The sequence below is a fragment of the Triturus cristatus genome, chromosome 6 (genome assembly GCF_964204655.1).
Source record: "Triturus cristatus chromosome 6, aTriCri1.1, whole genome shotgun sequence".
Classification (NCBI taxonomy): domain Eukaryota; kingdom Metazoa; phylum Chordata; class Amphibia; order Caudata; family Salamandridae; genus Triturus; species Triturus cristatus.
This window is the reverse complement of record NC_140589.1, coordinates 29,107,090-29,124,747: the sequence shown is the minus strand read 5'-3', so window position 1 is coordinate 29,124,747 and position 17,658 is coordinate 29,107,090. Positions and strand designations below refer to the sequence as shown.

Below are 17,658 nucleotides of genomic sequence, written 5' to 3'. Positions count from 1 at the left end.
CCGACCCGGGGCCCGACCGGGCCCCTGGACCCAGCCGGGGCTCCCAGGCCCGGAGGCACAGGGGGAGCCTCCCCGGGCCCTCCGGACCCCGCCCCAGGCACCCTGCCACGCGGCAGGACCCAGGACGGAGCCCGTGGGGAGGCCCGGGACCCGTGGAGCCCGTCCCTGGGCACTTTGCCACGCCGCGGGCCGGAGGAGGGAAGCCCCGGAGGCTTGGGAGGAGCAGCCCATCTGGTCCCCGGCAAAGACCCGCCAGCGCCGGAGGGGTGTTCCGGCATACCCTGCCCCTACTAATCCGGAGGAAGGCTACCCCCCTTTCTTGTAACCCGCGCGCTTCGGGTGACAGAGGGGACCCAAGGGGCGAACGCACCCGGCCTCCTGGAGCCCTGGCTGGGATCCGGGAGGCGAATGGACCCTCATCGGGACTTCCAGGCCGGCCCAGCCATCTGGTCGCCCCATTGGAAAGCCTTGCGCGCGACCAGATGGCCGAGGGGCAAGGAGCGACCAGATGGCCGGCACCGGAAGACTCCCGTCTGCCATAGCGGTAGGGCTCCTGCCTGCCCACCCGCCAAGGTCTCGGGGGGACTCTGCTTCCCGGGGTGGGCTCGGGGGACCCCGGCTGGGCCTCAGGCATGGGGAGGACCACCGGAGCTCTCGGGGCCCGCGGGCCCGGGCGGCCGGGGGAGGACTGCCTGGGACCCGTGGAGCCCGTCCCTGGGCACTTTGCCACGCCGCGGGCCGGAGGAGGGAAGCCCCGGAGGCCTGGGAGGATGTTGCCCGGGAGCAGCCCATCTGGTCCCCGGCAAAGAACCGCCAGCGCCGGAGGGGTGTTCCGGCATACCCTGCCCCTACTAATCCGGAGGAAGGCTACCCCCCCTTTCTTGTAACCCGCGCGCTCCGGGTGATGGAGGGGGGCCCTAGGGGCGAACGCGCCCGGCCTCCTGGAGCCCTGGCTGGGATCCGGGAGGCAAATGGACCCTCATCGGGACTTCCAGGCCGGCCCGGCCATCTGGTAGCTCCATTGGAAAGCATTGCGCGCGCGACCAGATGGCCGAGGGGAAAGGAGCGACCGGATGGCCGGCACCTGAAAGGACTCCCGTCTGTCCGAGCCATAGCGGTAGGGCTCCCACCTGCCCACCCACCCGCCAAGGGCTCGGGGGGGGCTCTGCTTCCCGGGGTGGGCTCGGGCGACCCCGGCTGGGCCTCAGGCACGGGGAGGACAACCGGAGCTCTCGGGGCCCGGGCGCCCGGCGGAGGACTGCCAGGGACCCGTGGAGCCCGTCCCTGGGCACTTTGTCACGCCGCGGGCCGGACGAGGGAACCCCCGGAGGCCTGGGAGGATGTTGCCTGGGCGTAGCCCATCTGGTCCCCGGCAAGGAACTGCCGGCCTCGGGGGGTGTTCCGACATACCCTGCCCCTACTAATCCGGAGGAAGGCTACCGTCCTTTCTTGTAACCCGAGCGCTCCGGGTGACGGAGGGGACCCTAGGGGCGAACGCGGCCGGCCTCCTGGAGCCCTGGCTGTAATCCGGGAGGCAAATGGACCCTCATCGCGACTTCCAGGCCGGCCCGGCCATCTGGTCGCCCCATTGGAAAGCATTGCGCGTGACCAGATGGCCGAGGGGGGGAAGGTGCAACCAGATGGCCGGGACTGAAAGGACTCCCATCTGTCCAACCCCGACCCTTCGCACTGGGGTTCCCGCCTGCCCACGCAGGGCTCCGTGGCTGCAGGGCTCTGGGGCTGCAGGGCTCCAGGGCTGCAGGGCTCCAGGGCTCCGGGGCTGCAGGGCTCCGGGGCTCCAGGGCTGCAGGGCTCCAGGGCTGCAGGGCTCCAGGGCTCCGGGGCTGCAGGGCTCCGGGGCTGCAGAGCTCCGGGGCTGCAGGGCTCCGGGGCTGCAGGGCTCCGGGGCTGCAGGGCTCCAGGGCTCCGGGGCTGCAGGGCTCCAGGGCTGCAGGGCTCCAGGGCTGCAGGGCTCTAGGGCTGCAGGGCTCCAGGGCTCCAGGGCTGCAGGGCTGCAGGGCTCCGGGGCTTCAGGGCTCCGGGGCTGCAGGGCTCCGGGGCTGCAGGGCTCCGGGCCTGCAGGGCTCCGGGGCTGCAGGGCTCCGGGGCTGCAGGGCTCTGGGCCTGCAGGGCTCCGGGCCTGCAGGGCTCCGGCCTGCAGGGCTCCGGGCCTGCAGGGCTCCAGGGCTCCAGGGCTCCAGGCTGAAGGGCTCCAGGGCTGCAGGGCTGCAGGGCTGCAGGCCTCGGTGGACGCATGGGGGACCCATGGAGCCCGTCCTGGGCACTTTGCCTCGCCGCGGGCTGGAGGAGGGAGCACCGGATGCCCCGGGGAAGTGTCGTCTGGGCTTGGCCCATCTGGTCCCCGCCTGAGAACCGCCATCCCCGGTAGGGGTGTCCCGGCATACCCTGCCCCTACTAATCCGGAGGAAGGCTACCCACTTTTCTTGTAACCCTCGCGCTCCGAGTGACGGAGGGGACCCTAGGCGCGGACGCGCCCGGCCTCCTGGAGCCCTGGCTGGGATCCGCGAGGCGAATGGGCCCTCATCGGGACTTCCAGGCTGGCCCGGCCATCTGGTCGCCCCATTGGAAAGCATTGCGCGCAACCAGATGGCCGAGGGGAGAGGTGCAACATCTGTCCAACCCCGAGCCTTCGCGCTAGGGTTCTCGCCTGCCCACGCAGGGCTCCGTGGCTGCAGGGCTCCGTGGCTGCAGGGCTCCGTGGCTGCAGGGCTCCGGGGCTGCAGGGCTCCAGGGCTGCAGGGCTCTGGGCCTGCAGGGCTCCGGGCCTGCAGGGCTCCGGGGCTGCAGGGCTCCGGGGCTGCAGGGCTCTGGGCCTGCAGGGCTCCGGGGCTGCAGGGCTCCGGGGCTGCAGGGCTCCGGGCCTGCAGGGCTCCGGGCCTGCAGGGCTCCAGGGCTCCGGGCCTGCAGGGCTCCAGGGCTCCAGGGCTCCAGGGCTCCGGGCTGAAGGGCTCCAGGGCTGCAGGGCTTTGGGGCTGCAGGCCTCGGTGGCTGCAGGGCTCCGGGGCTGCAGGGCTCTGGGCCTGCAGGGATACGGGGCTGCAGGGCTCCGGGCCTGCAGGGCTCCGGGCCTGCAGGGCTCCGGGCCTGCAGGGCTCCAGGGCTCCGGGCTGAAGGGCTCCAGGGCTGCAGGGCTTTGGGGCTGCAGGCCTCGGTGGACGCCTGGGGGACCCATGGAGCCCGTCCTGGGCACTTTGCCTCGCCGCGGGCTGGAGGAGGGAGCACCGGACGCCCCGGGGAAGTGTCGTCCGGGCTTGGCCCATCTGGTCCCCGCCTGAGAACCGCCATCCCCAGGAGGGGTGTCCCGGCATACCCTGCCCCTACTAATCCGGAGGAAGGCTACCCACCTTTCTTGTAACCCTCGCGCTCCGAGTGACGGAGGGGACCCTAGGCGCGGACGCGCCCGGCCTCCTGGAGCCCTGGCTGGGATCCGCGAGGCGAATGGACCCTCATCGGGACTTCCAGGCCGGCCCGGCCATCTGGTCTCCCCATTGGAAAGCATTGCGCGCGACCAGATGGCCGAGGGAAAGGTGCGACCAGATGGCCGGGACCGAAAGGACTCCCAGCTGCCCACACCGAGCCATAGCGGTAGGGCTCCCGCCTGCCCTTGCAGGGCTCCGGGGCTCTGCACCAGGGTCCCTTGTCCCGGGCAGATGGACACTTGGCAGGCCGCAGGACGTGGGATCCCAGGCCCTGACCAAAAATCATGAGGCCCGGGGCCGGTCCCTGCTTCTCAACGCAGCCAGGCCGGGGAGATAGGGGAGCCTGCCCAAGCACGAGGGACCCCAGTCCCGGGCACACGGTCCCTCAGGTTGTGCGCTCGTTTTCCACAATTTTTTTTCAAAATTCCACGAAGAGGCATTCCGCAAATTCCGCCCAGCCCTACTTAAAACTCACCGAGTTTCCGCAAGAATAATGCTAAAACTGGCGAGAGATAAGGAGAGACCCCCTGTAGTCACACTCTGGGGGACACAAATGAACATATGAAATACCGATGGTTAATAATGTTTATCCACATTACATTTTTCCGAGGGTTAAAACCTCCCGATGTGCCAAATTAATGATCAAAAAGGAGATGTTTGTCATTATAGTGCCCTCTGCATGATAAGGAGCGTATCCCCCTTAAGAATTTCGGAGAAATGGCTACAGTCGTAACCGAGTGCTGTGCCCGTGGTTACCACCCATTTAAAATAGAAAGCTACCATAAATTTTCCCCGGGATCGGTCCCGTAGAAGACCTCCGTAAGCATCCAAAGTATGTCCCCTGTTCCTTTCAGAAATTGCATCATGCTCCGATTGCTCCTGTTGTGAGTCTTAGGCCCAACCGCCCCCCAGTCCTTACTGCATCAAGGTGGGTGCTCCTCCCGTTTGGCACTTATCCGATCCTGCTGTGAAGGTGAATGGATCTGATGTGCCGGAATTCTTAAGCTGCATCGCCGCTCCCTGCTTCATGTCACGTGGGAGTCACGGTGTAGCCTATGTTTTGACTTTGCCTCCGTAAGCACGCTTGTACTGCGTTGCTACGGATGCTCCTGTACTTTTTTTTTACCAATGTTCAAACTGTATGGTAACACAGTTGTGGTTCTCATTGTAAGTGTGTTGCCATCTTGTGTGATTTGCTGTTCGCCCTATGTGGGAAGGGTATGCCCAGACGTGGGTCCCGTGCTCACTACGCCACTGGAGTCAAGCTATCCTGGCTGAAGAGGGGTGAAACCAAGAAACTGGTCCTAGGATTCTTGATTCCGGTCCATTGAAGATATGGCTTGGCACTTTGGGCTGGACTGTTCCCATGAGGCACAGGGTCAAGACTGATTTGCATATGGCAATGTCTGAACTGGGGTGTCTTGCCGAGCAAAATAACGATGGATTAAACCCAGATCTGTGACTGGGGGTGAATGTTTTGCCAATGTGCAACATTCCGTCCATCATCTTGTGTGTTTTGCTGTTCGCCCTATGTGGGAAGGGTATGCCCAGACGTGGGTCCCGTGCTCACTACGCCATTGGAGTCAAGCTATCCTGCCTGAAGAGGGGTGAAAAACCAAAACAGGTCCTAGGATGCTTGATTCTGGTCCAGGGAAGACATGGCTTGGCAGTTCGGGCTGGACTGTTCCCATGAGGCACAGGGTCAAGACTGATTTGCATATGGCCATGTCTGAACTGGGGTCGCGTGGTGAGCAAAATAACAATGGATTATACCCAGATCTGTGACTGGGGGTGAATGTTTTGGAAATGTGCAACATTCCGTCCATCATCTTGTGTGTTTTGCCAGTATAAGATGGCATACATGGCCGGATAAGCGCTGGTCTATTTACCTCTTCATGGGCAATGCACCAAGTACTTAAATAGGGTACAGCCTGTAATAATGAAACTGCTTTGTCGTCCTAAATAAAAATAGGGATATAGAAGCACTATCTTTTTTTAAAAAACAGTGCGGTCACTTCCAGCCTGAGACAATGTGCAGATGAACACTCCACATTTACTATGAAAAATAAATTCAAAACCCATTACCATGTTGCCAAAAAGGGGCCTCAGCATGGCGTGTCGGGTCCCTTTGGTAAGCGGAGTAGAGCATGTTGCAAGGAGTATGTAGGAACTAGTCTAGTAAATACCTCAGAATAGGTATGTTTGGGATTTTATACAATGATGTAATGGTATATACTAGCCTAGGTAGAGGGTATCATCTGACTCACAGAGAATATGTCCATCCTATCACAAGATGTGTACATCATCATAGTATGATCATGGGCTTGGTATAGAACAGTTGGTATGCCTATGGATAATACCACAAGTTACATACCCAGATGTGTGTATGCCTACCTATTGAGTGTATGCCACGGAATATCATCATTTAGGCCCACCAAGTGACCCATTTCTGTTCCCTCAGAAGTAGGGCCCTCATTCTGTCTTCTGCGTTAGGGTTCAGTCTTGGTTTCTCCACTACCATCCATGCTATGTCATCAATAGTATGTTGTTTCTCCAGATAATGTGCAGTCAGTTTCGTGTATGATTTTAGACACCTAATGGTACTTCTATGTACATTATGCGTGTCTTCACTTTTCTGCTGGTCATGCTAATATATTGTTTTTTACAGGGGCATGTGATGAGATAGATGACAAACTCGGAGTTGCAATTTGTGTGTGTCCTCTGCTCCCATGGGTAAGTTAAACCCACATCAATGGTTTGGGTGTTTTTCTTAAGGTGGCATACATTACATGAACCACATCTCGAGTGTCCTTGGAGCGGAGGCAGGCTACTGGTCACCTCCAATACCCTAGGTAGACGTGTATTAGGTCTTGTATGTACCAGAATATCCCTCAGATTGGCACTCCTTTTAAATGAGAAGAGGGGTTTGGCTACATTCATACCATTGGATTTGAGTATGCACCAGTGTTTTAATATCATTTGTTTGATGTGGTGTGACGCTGTACTAAAGGTAGTGACACACACTGGTTTATCCATGGATGGTTTCTCAACACTCTCCAAGAGATTGTCCCAGTTAGTATTGGCTGCTCTCTTCCTGGCCCTTTTGATGGTACGCTCAGGGTATCCTCTCTGGTTGAGTTTTTTCGTAAGGAGGTCAGCCTCTTCCTTGAAAGCAGTTCTATCAGTGCAGTTACGCCTGTGTCGGAAGAAATGACCCACTGGAAGGTTGACCCTTAGGGATTTTGGATGGAAGCTACCAGAAACCAGTAGTGAGTTTTTATCTGTAGGTTTATGGTAGACCCTGATTGTAAGTTTTCCTTCTTTTGGTTCAATGACCAAATTTAAGAATGGTAACTCAGTTTTTGTAATCGTGGATGTGAAATGTAGAAGGGTGATCCTGCTGTTGAGCCATTCGAGAAACTGGGTGACTGAAAGTGCATCACACCTCCAAATCACTAGGACGTCATCTATGAACCTGCGCCACAGTCTGATGTTGTTTGACCAGGGATTGTCTACGTTGTAAATCATGGTCTTTTCGAATGAGCCCACATAGAGTCCCGTAGAGTAGGGGTGAAACTGCTCTTCAGAGAGGGGTCTGCAGGTATCACGTGCCTTCAAATTCAAAGAAATTCCTGGTAAGGGCTATTTCGTCCAGGTTCAAAATTAGGGCTTGTGGGGTCTGATACGTCCACTCCTCTTCAAATAAGATGTCCTCTAAAACCAATAGGGTCTCCCTTTGGGGAATGTTTGTATACAGGGCCTCAGTATCCAAAACCAGCAGGACCTCATTGTTGGGGTCAAAATCCGTCTTGTTTCTTTTTTACATATTTTTATTGAGTTTTTCCATCCATATTATACATAGTACATCTGTCAAAATCCATGTCTTTGATGAGGTTGAGGATATCTCGAGTGTCCTGCAGGCAACTTCTGGACAAGTGGTTTCAGGTAGAAATCACACAATGTGATAGAGGTTCCAAAAGAGAACCAATACCTGACACGATAGGCCTACCTGGGGGTGTCCTCATATGTTTATGGATTTTCGGCAATACGTTGAAGTAAGGTTTGGTAGGTTGGTCTCAACCGGCGTAAGGCCCCCAACACATGTGAGACTCCAGGGGAGTCAGCAGAGCCTGTTTGCTTTCACAAGAGTCTCACAGAATTATTGAAAGCTATTGAAACAAGCATTTGCAATGCAATAGGTCTCGCATTTATGGGAGTTTAAGGTATTGGCATTGTAAATAACGATGCCTTTTACTTATGTTTTAAAAACCAAAACATAAATAAAAGGCATTGTCGTTTACAATGTCAATAGCGCAAACTTGCGTAAATGCGAGACCTATTGCATTACGAATTACGTGAAAGTAATCGTGGTCAAGCGCGGTGCGCGCGCCCACACACATGCACTGTAGCTCTAGGCTGGCCTGGTAGCACTTTTTGGAGCCCTCTCAATAAGTCTCGACAGACCAGCGCATGCGCTGGGTCAGTCGAGACCTAAAAAGGGCTTCAGTTTTGCTTTTCTGACTGTTGGATGCACACAGTTCATTTACAGGTATTTACATTTTTATGTGTTTTGCAAAAAAAAACAAATCCTACATTGTTATGTAATTCACTTTAGAAACTGCTTTCACTTAGCAGTCAGAGAAAGAAAAGTAAACCCCAATCTAATAAAGCAGCCTGATGTTTGGCCTCTGTCTTTGAATCACCAGCAATTGTGACAAGTTAAACACAAAATTTAAACACATCTTTATTTACTGCTTGACCCATCAAAAATTAGCTCGCCAACCCACAGTTTGGGAAACACTGAGCTAGATTGAAAGGAAAGAACAAAAGCAGGAATTAAGGTTGAAAAGATCAAAGGTATCGTGAGTAGAGAAGGAAGAAAGGTGAAAGGGAGAAATTAAGGAGGGGTGAAAGATTGCATGGATGAAAGTTTGAAAGGACTGAAAGAAGAGAGTGAGGATAAAATAGATCAAATGGTGAAAGGGTGGTTAGAAGAGGGAAAGGATTAACTGGTGAATTGAAGGGTGATTGTAAGAATGGACAGATTGGAAAGAATGAAAGGATGGATATGCGGCTACATGTATATATTGACGGGTGTAAGGATGGGTATATGTATGAAAGGATGAACGAACACAAGGATTAACGGATGAAGAGGTAAAGGGATGAATTGATGGAGGTGTGAACATGTGGATGAATAGATGAATGGAAGGAGTGTGAAAGGCGGAGGATAACTCTTCTAAGGAAGATCGGTTTTGCTCCCTTTGCTTCTTCGGTGTGATTAGAGACATGATTGCAGTGGTGGGTATTTAAATTTTCTAGCTCCGCTCTTGAATTTGATTGTAGTGGAATTCAGATGCTTTCCATTTCTTTGTATCTTGGCGCTCTCTGCAGCACTGACACTTATCGCACTCTGTCTGATCTGAGAGATGAGGCCCACTCCCATTGCTACAAGTGACGCCACCTTTTAAAATTGTGGACCAGGTTGGAGTCCCTACTGTCTCTCAACAGCCTGTGATTCTGGGCAAGTCACCTAATGTCCCTGTGCCTAAAGATGTATTTGAACTTTTCTAATGTAACACGTGCTCGTGCAAATAACCCAAATACCTTATGGTCCGGTTCGCTCAAAAAGGGGGGTGGGGGGGTGGAGAAATGAGCGGCGCGTTCTTGCAAGATCCTGTGGAGAGTGCGGGGGTCGAAAACCTAGCTGTTTTAAACGTCCTTTTAGTTTTCTCAAATACCTTTTGTATGCCTCCGTTGTGAAGTTTATTAGAGGAAAATGGTGTGCGCAGTCATAGCAGAGTGCGTGGAGGTGCTTTGTCCCATGACTGGTCAATAAATGGCTCGCTGTGGTCTCTGCAAGGAAAGAATCGGCGCGCCTGTTCCCGGCAGAGGGCGGGTGACTTGGGACGCACGATAACTTCAGGAAGCAACGTGGATGACTCACGAGCCAGCAGGGGAAGATGTTCAGCGAGCGAGGGGCACTTTTATACTGTGCAGTGGGAGAGGGGACAAGGAGTGGTACAAAAGCCATTTCGCCATGTCAAAGTAGGCACGCTTCCTTAAAGTGTGTTGTTTTTTGCCTAATGCCTTGCTTGAAATAAAAAAAAAAACAAGCGTTGGCCGCGCGCGAGCGGCTGGAGACGCAATATGTGGTGAGGGAGGGGGAGAAGCGGGAGTTGCGTGTGCGCGTGCGTCATCGTGATCGCGATCGCTCTGAAAGCGAAAGTGATCGCGATCGCGATGACGCACGAGTTTTCAAAGTGCTACTGGCATCCGGCTGCGCATGTGCACGATCGCGTGAACGCAAGCGTTAGGCCAGCCAGCAGCACTTTGAAATTCCCACATACAAAATGTCTCTTCGAGCCAGCGCAAGCGCTGGGGCTCAGCGAGACCTAAAAAGGGGATGTTTGGTGACTGTGCAAGGGGTTGGCCAATGGTGGTGGGGTTGGGCGCAAGGCCTGGGCTCAGATTGCCAAGGACCATGAATAATGAGGGTTACCCATGGGGTGGGAGATGGGCCGGGGGCCTGCTTCACTCCATGTTGTAAAATTCTTGATCTAGAAATCAATGACCAAAACAAAAGTTTATGTCCATCAACCACCGCAAGAACTTTAGGGGCAAATGGAAATTGAGCATGACATGCATGGAGAGAGTTACAGAATTTGTCTATCTTGGTGTCAGGTTATCCGACTACCAGTATTTGTTATCACTAACCTCAAAGAGTTCGTTCTCATACAAACACAGAGTTGCAGCCATAGCTAGGTTTTCTAGTCAAACACATTCAGCCAGCGTCACCTGCGATTTACATTTATAGGACGCAAGCAGTCAGCGAGACATTGTATTGCTTAGAACTCTGGAGGCACTGTTAAGTTGGCACTTTTGGGGGTCACTGAAAATAAATTTTTAAAGAACTTTGCTAAGACTCACAAAAGCTCTTCATTATCCCACTGAGATTTGATTTAGCACTGAATTTACCAGCCAGCAACATTAAACTGAGGCCAATTCATGTCTGGCTTCGTATATGGACCATAGATGAGCTTCGAACCAAATATGTTGGGTTTCAGAGATTTTTTAAAAGATCACTTGCATCTAACATCTATTGGTTGGGTGCATTAAGGCTTCCCTGACAGAACTTGGTGTGAGTGGCTTTTGGTATAATACACTTTCCATCATCTCTGTTTCACTTATTATTGTGAAAAGACGTTTTTGGTATTGCGAGTGGGAGAAGTTGCAAATCACTCCATCTACAGGCAGTTTGACTTTCTAGTAGCCTCTTTTGTTACTAGGTGGTGGACGCAACCCACAGAAAAAAAAACACGGTGTGCTTTCCATCTGTCCGAGGAAAGCAAGAAACATTTATTGTTATTTTGTATTATGTACTACTTAGTCAAGGCGAAGAACTATATAGATGTCTGTTGATAATAAGACTCTTTAAAGAGGAATTGAGGATCTGTAAATTTGCCAGTAGCCCTCATGTGATTTTCTCTATCTTCAAATGTTTAGAATCTCTCTGGTAAGTGAAACCAAATATCTTAGGAATTGATTGTCCATGATAGCAATAGACTATTGTGTCATCTACACTTATCAAATGATTGCATTTTTTATGTCAATTTATAATTATTGTTTTATTTTGAGTACATTTGAATACTAAAACTATAAATAAATATCGTTTTTGTCTTCTCTTGATGTATTTTATCCACTGTGAAAGATAAATAAATAAATAACTGTGACACAAGTCTCCTGCACAGGAAAACATAAATGGCAATTTCATTGATGAGATGCGGAGAGGGTTTGCACATAAAGATTGCACCAGGGCCTTTTGAGCCAACAAGCAATTTTCCATCTCTGTCCTATCTCTGTTTCCTCAAATCAATGCAGAGTCTAAAATCACCTGAACCTTTGGTAGCCACCTGGAAGGGAGAGACCCGTTCTGAGGCTTCAGGTGCCTCTATAATCCCATCAGCACACAATAAGTCCATCTCTTGCTTAACAGCATCCTGCACATGTATGGGAACATTTCTCAACTTGCATGTAATTGGGTTGCATTTTTCATGGGTTGAATACAAGGCATATATCCCTTGGCACACCCAATTCTATCCAAAAACATTTCTGGTAATTCCTTAGGAAAATCCACCCTGAGGTCAAAGAAACTGGTTTTCTCAGTTGTGATATTAGTAATTTGTAATTGGGGAGTCACATTGTGATCAAGGAAAATTCCCAACAATTTCTGGTGTGGCTTGCTAAGAACAGTATCTCCCTTCACAGGAACATAAATCTTCCCTTGAATGACATTCCCACGGAGTTCAATTTTAGCTACGAAATAACCCTCCAGGTCAATTGGTTTTCCACCATAACTAAATGGTTTAACATCAGGCTCTGCGAGTTTAATTTTCTCTTGAAAATTCTTCTCAAAGTCAGCATCAGAAATGAGAGACAACATGGTACCAGAATTCATCATCATGGAGATCTGGGTTCCATTAACCCCCACTTTGCTCGAAGGATACTCACACCCTGCATCCAACACAAAACTGACATTATTCACCACTTGAAACACAATGGGATCATCCACCACAACCACTTAATTAACTTTGTTCTTGTCAATTTTCAATCTGCAACACCTAAACATAGTGCCTTCTTTTAGAACAGTTTTTGTAGATCACTTCATTGCCAGGACATTCTTTAGAGTTTGGAAAATGATTCAGGATAACACATCTGAAGCATCTTGGAAACAGTATTACACACAGCACCATTGATGGGCGGTGAGCCCCGCTCCACCAGCGGAGTTTACAGAGTTTTGCCAACTTAGCGCTTCAATGGGAGTGCAGAGTTCAACAAAAAGCTCAGATTCCGCCACGTGGTGGAATTTTAAACCCCCGCCCACCCCTAATCAGCGCATTAGTGTCTGTAAACGAATCTGTAGGCGCTATGTATTTGCCAACATAAAATCCATTGCGCAGTGGTGCACAGTGCGGCATCAAGCTCACCGGGGGCCGGACCCAGGAGCAGCTTCAATCTATTAATGGTGCGAGCATGACAAATACAGTATGTGAAATAATAGTCACTAATCCGCTGCTGCGTGATAAGTCCTGGTTCTCTTCAGAAGAACATGGTAAATATAACTCAGTTTGTAAAGAGGGTGGACGGTTCTGTTTTTTGTCACTGAAATTATACAATTTGCAGGTCACTGGGAGTGCCCACCTCCAACTCTTTATTATCCGAGGAAACTGGATTTTTGCAAGAGTTAGAGTGACCTCTGATGGTTTCCATTGTTTTAGTGTAACCTGTCTGCATGTGAGCGAATGCCGTGACCTTTATATCACCCAATGACGCACCACAGCTTCATCAGGAACTAACCACAGATACTGCTTTAGCTTACACAGCCCATCTCTACCTCGCTTCACATATGAAAGATTGCACACCTCCTCCTGCAGCTGATTGCCTTCTTTACTTAAAGGCACCTCTCTGAAATAATGCAGCTTTGCTGAGTGGAGAGAAATCATTCAACTGACACCACTGGAAGTATATTGACGATTGCCCAGAGGGTGGGAGGAAACCCTTCCAATACCTTTGAGAGGAATTCAACATGGAATGAGGCTTACTATTGCAATACCACCAACTATGGAGGTGTCTGACTGCTGCTCTTTGTGGTAAATGGAAAGAGACATGAGACTCGCAAATCCACAGTTATTTGCAAAAGTGGAGAGCATACAGAAAACTAGTTTGGGGATTTTAGGGCAGAGCGGAACTCTGCAGAATTCCCCAGGGTTTTTATACCCACTTTTACACAGCACCCTTCTTAGAATTCTTGCCCACAACTGAAAGGGGATGTGTGGTACTTTTGCTTCTGCAAATCTTTGATACACTCCATTTAATATTGAACACTCTTTCCTATAATGATGACCTCAGATGGTGTGGGATCATTTTTGGACCACAATTGCTATCTAATTTGATCAGAATTGCATTGTAACATAAACAGTTTTTCCACTCCCATGCAAAAATTGCAGGAAGACGCTATTTCCTGCCCCCCAAAAAAAAGAATATAATAGAATAAATGATATACATAAGAATACAGGAGATAAAAGACAAGCAAAACAAAGAAACCTTGAAATTCTATCACACAATTGCTCCCATGAATAACCCGCAGAGGTTGTAGGTGCCTGAAAGCACAAAGGGGCTGATTACGATGGCGGAGGGACCGCCACCGCCAGCCGGGCGGTGGCGGTCCCTCTGCCATCTGAATGCCTATTTCCCCCACCACATTAGGATGGCTGGGGAATGCGTTACGCAAGCGTGGTGGGCGCAAAGACCGCCTGCCATGCTTCTGCCACAGGCAATCGTCTCTATTGCCTGGTGGAGAGGAAAACACTGGGCATATGGTGGTGGTGCCCCGCACCGGCCACCCGATTACAATGCCGGCGTCAGCCAGCCTTTCCATTGCAGTGGAACCGCCATGGAAAGGCTGGCAGAGGCAGGACTCGGGGGCCCGTTGCGGGCCCCCTCTGTATTGGGTGAGCCAGTTGTGCAAGGGGGGGTATCCCCTATATTTCCATGCACAAGGTAGCAGGCACTGCGTGGTGCCTGCCACCTTATGCAGGGAAATAAACGAGATGGCCATTTGAAATTGTGGCGTGTGCTGCCGCCGCTTTACAGGCGGGTGGTCCTGATCCCGCTATGATGGCGGGCGGACTCGAGCCCACCCGCCATCGTAATCAGCCCCATACACTCTAGAAAGGGTAACAAACTAGAAAGCAACTTCCTCAAGAAAACAGCACTTAGGAAGCATACAACCGGAAGTACAGAAGCATAGAAGAACGATAATAACTTGTCCCCGGTGCGGAGGATCGGAGCTCACACTCCAGTGTGGAGATACCTCAGCAGAGCATTCCTACTCCGTGTCACGAATCACATGCAAGTCAGCGTTCCTCCAAATGTGCCTGAAGAACTTGACTTGCCTTGCCGAGCTGAGATGTGAAATGTATGACTGTAAGGCTACAAGACGCAGGCCAGCACATAGGGCTTCAGGAGAATGCAAAAGTTCTGAGACAACAAGGAATGTTGATAGGAGCATGCACACATTGTGCCCTATGACTACATCCGATCACCTCACTCAGCGCGTTACTATGATGTGGAAGTTGGTCCAGCAAAGGGAGCATGCAGGCTGGGCGTACTGTGGTTACGGCCAATTGCCTCCACACAGCGCATCACAAAAACGTGTAGGTTGCCACAGTAACAGCAACTTGCATTCCCAATGAGCAAACACACAATGACTCACTGCCAGTATGCTCCCAGGCAACCTTACCTCTAAACATTACCAGCTCAACCACGCTCAATAGGCGGCTCGATCCCCAACACAACTGCCCTAGAGCAGCAGCTCATGCGAAGACCTGTGGGCAGGGATAACTGCACAGAGATGTCAAGTAAGAGACTTTCATCATAATTCCAGTTGTTAAAAAATAGGGAACCACAATGAAGCAGTCCCAGTTAGTTCGCAGGTGATATCCAGCTTTTATAGCTCCATTAAAGAGAGACCACCAACTGTGTTCGTCCACGTAGGTTCCAAATCCAGAAAAAAAAAGAAGTGCTCCCAAAAGTCCCACTCAATCCTGGTATCCAATCCTCATTGACAAATGTGGAAGTAGGGTAAATAAAACACAATTTGTATTCAGTAGAGATGGTTAAACCCAAGTATCATTCCATGAGAATGGGAAACGCCATCCACTCCAGTCACCAGCCTGCAACCAAGTCCTTAGCTACTTTGAAAGACAACATTCTACATTCCAACCAGCATGCAGTAGACGCAGGAGCAATTCAAATACAAACTAGATGAACATAAATAGCACAGTAATACACAAAACAGCACGCAAATACCACAGAAAGTAAGAGAGATATACAGGGCAGGGAGAATAGGGTGGAAGAGGTGAATATGTACCATCAGGGGGCTCGTTGGATGTGGACATGATGTGATGTAGTACAAGAGGTGACTATGAGCGTAAGAAGAGAGAGTGTGCAAGCAGGTTGAAGGCAGGAAATAGGATGTAGATCATGATTGAAGGAGAAGGTTTGGTGGTAAGGTGGGGCAGAGATGAGAAAAAACAAAATGAACAGTCAAAGAATGTGATATGACAGCAAGGGGGGAGGAGAACACAGGGGCAATGAAGTACTGAGAGAGAACTTAGGTTGGGTTAGAGGGAGAAAGAGGAAAAGTAAGGGTATGAGAGAGAGAAGAAGGAGAGATTGTGTCAAAGGAGAGGAAATGGGTGAATGAAAGATGTTTTGGGTGGAATACATAGAGCGTGAGAATTGCTGAGAATGAGGAATAAGGAAGGTAGGTATGGAGAGCATGGCTGAGTATTGGGCTGGATGTGAGGAAAGAGAATAGTTAAGCAGAAGAGCAGAAATAGGAAATGGTGAGAAAGCAGGAAGGAGGGAAAGACAAGAGGGAGGACAGAGTGAGCATGAGGAGGTGAAAAGGGAGGTGGGGCAGTGAGAGAAGGGAAAGAGGCAGAATTAAGAAATAGGTGGAAAAGAAAAAGATAGTGGGGGTGGGGTCAGAATAGATGATGTGAGGTATTACATAGAAATAACACGGATGTGGGGAGACAAAGAGCAACAGGGGGTGATAACATAAATTCAGTGTAAGTGGAAGGATGAAAGAGGTAATGCTCCAATGCTGGGGTGCATGACTGGTATTGAGTTCAGTCTGTACCTTTGTTTGAATGATAGCTCTGATGTGTTACTACCCTCCTCTCACCTCAGTGTTGATATTGGAAGACAAGTGTGTCTGGCTGTTCATTGAAGAGCATTGAACCAAGAGGGCATGAACTTCCTTCACCTTGCCTTTGGTCAACAGCCACCTTGCAGACTCGGGAAGCCACCTGTGAGAAGAGAGAAGACTGCGTCACAAATTATGTTTGTAAATATTTGTTCAATTTCAGATCTCAGGGACTAGGAGATGAATGAAGGGGGAGGAGAAGGACATTGTCAAGAGTTTAGTTCAAAAGGACACAGAATATGTTTATCAGCAACTCTAAAGAAAGGTAGTAGTGATGGAGAGGGGCCATCATCATGGGGAGACGATGCTGACACTGATTGGCATGAAACAGAGAACACATTAAACCAACTTTCATAAAGAGACTGGTTTTGAGAACTAATTCCAAACTATATCAATGACTATTTGAGGACTTGGAGATGTGGCTTTCTTTCTCAGGGTTACACTAGGAGCAAACAACACTATGTATAAGATTACAGCACATAGACATACACAAGTACAGTTTCACACGACAATCAGGATACCTTGGAAGAGCTCTGTCTGGGATCACATGTTAAAATGAGATAGAGGAAAGTGGTAGAGCTATGCTGAGCATAAAATGAGATGCACTAGTAGAGCCATGCATGGGGCCAGACTCTTGGATAGCATAGTGACTGCCATACAAGGATCATTATTCCACTCCACTCACCATATGCTGATTATTATGAAAATATAGGGGGACGTGGTAGCAATGAGAAGCCACCGCCAGTCCCGGATCAGGTACGCCACTAGGGACAGGAGCATAATTCCAAGAGGCCAAAAAATGCTGCACACGCACCAGGACTTGGAGCGGTGCTTCACCGCCACCCACTCCACAGCTGCAAGACAAGACAAGCTGATTAGATCTGGTTTGCTGTTGATCATCTTCATGCATAAGAATACACATCTGTATCACGGGATGATAATATTCACAAGACCTTTTTGACCACAAAGGGGCTTTAATTTATTGTTATTTTCCCAGCACTCATCTGTATTGTAGTCACTTTAGTCATTATGTACTTTGTTTAGACCATAACCGACTAAACTTTTATGTCACGCAGCACACAACACAATGCAAACTCCGGTACCAGCCTAAATATCATCCTTTTAGAAAGGTTATTTTAGTCTTGAAAAGGCAATGGATCTGCTTTGATTTTTGCCCCTAACCTCAGATCACCTCAAATCTGAAAATCCTGAATGAGTTAGACGCCTTAGGACAAAACAGCTGCCTCTGATTAGTCAACCAATGGTTGCTGAAAATTCCCCTTACACTTAACTCACCCAAAACAGAGATCCTAACAGTCAGAGATCAGAACTACTGCACTACAACCATCTGGCCCAAGGAACGTTGTATGCCACCAGCAACATTGACAAATGAAAAACCTAGCCCTGGTCTGGAATTTTAGCCTATCTCGGATTTCCACAAAAGAA

General features: G+C 50.4%; 1 protein-coding gene across 1 annotated transcript in view; it reads right to left on the bottom strand.

Annotated features, from left to right (window-relative positions):
- The window catches only part of LOC146813679 (solute carrier family 22 member 7-like), a 316,070-nt gene that overhangs the window by 205,712 nt on the left and 92,700 nt on the right, over positions 1 to 17,658 (bottom strand). Inside the window, exons 5-6 of the mRNA XM_085610174.1 lie at positions 16,898 to 17,066; positions 16,192 to 16,315 (exon numbers count right to left, since the gene is read on the bottom strand). Coding sequence (XP_085466300.1) covers positions 16,192 to 16,315; positions 16,898 to 17,066 — 293 coding nt within the window. The remainder of the gene's footprint in view (positions 1 to 16,191; positions 16,316 to 16,897; positions 17,067 to 17,658) is intronic.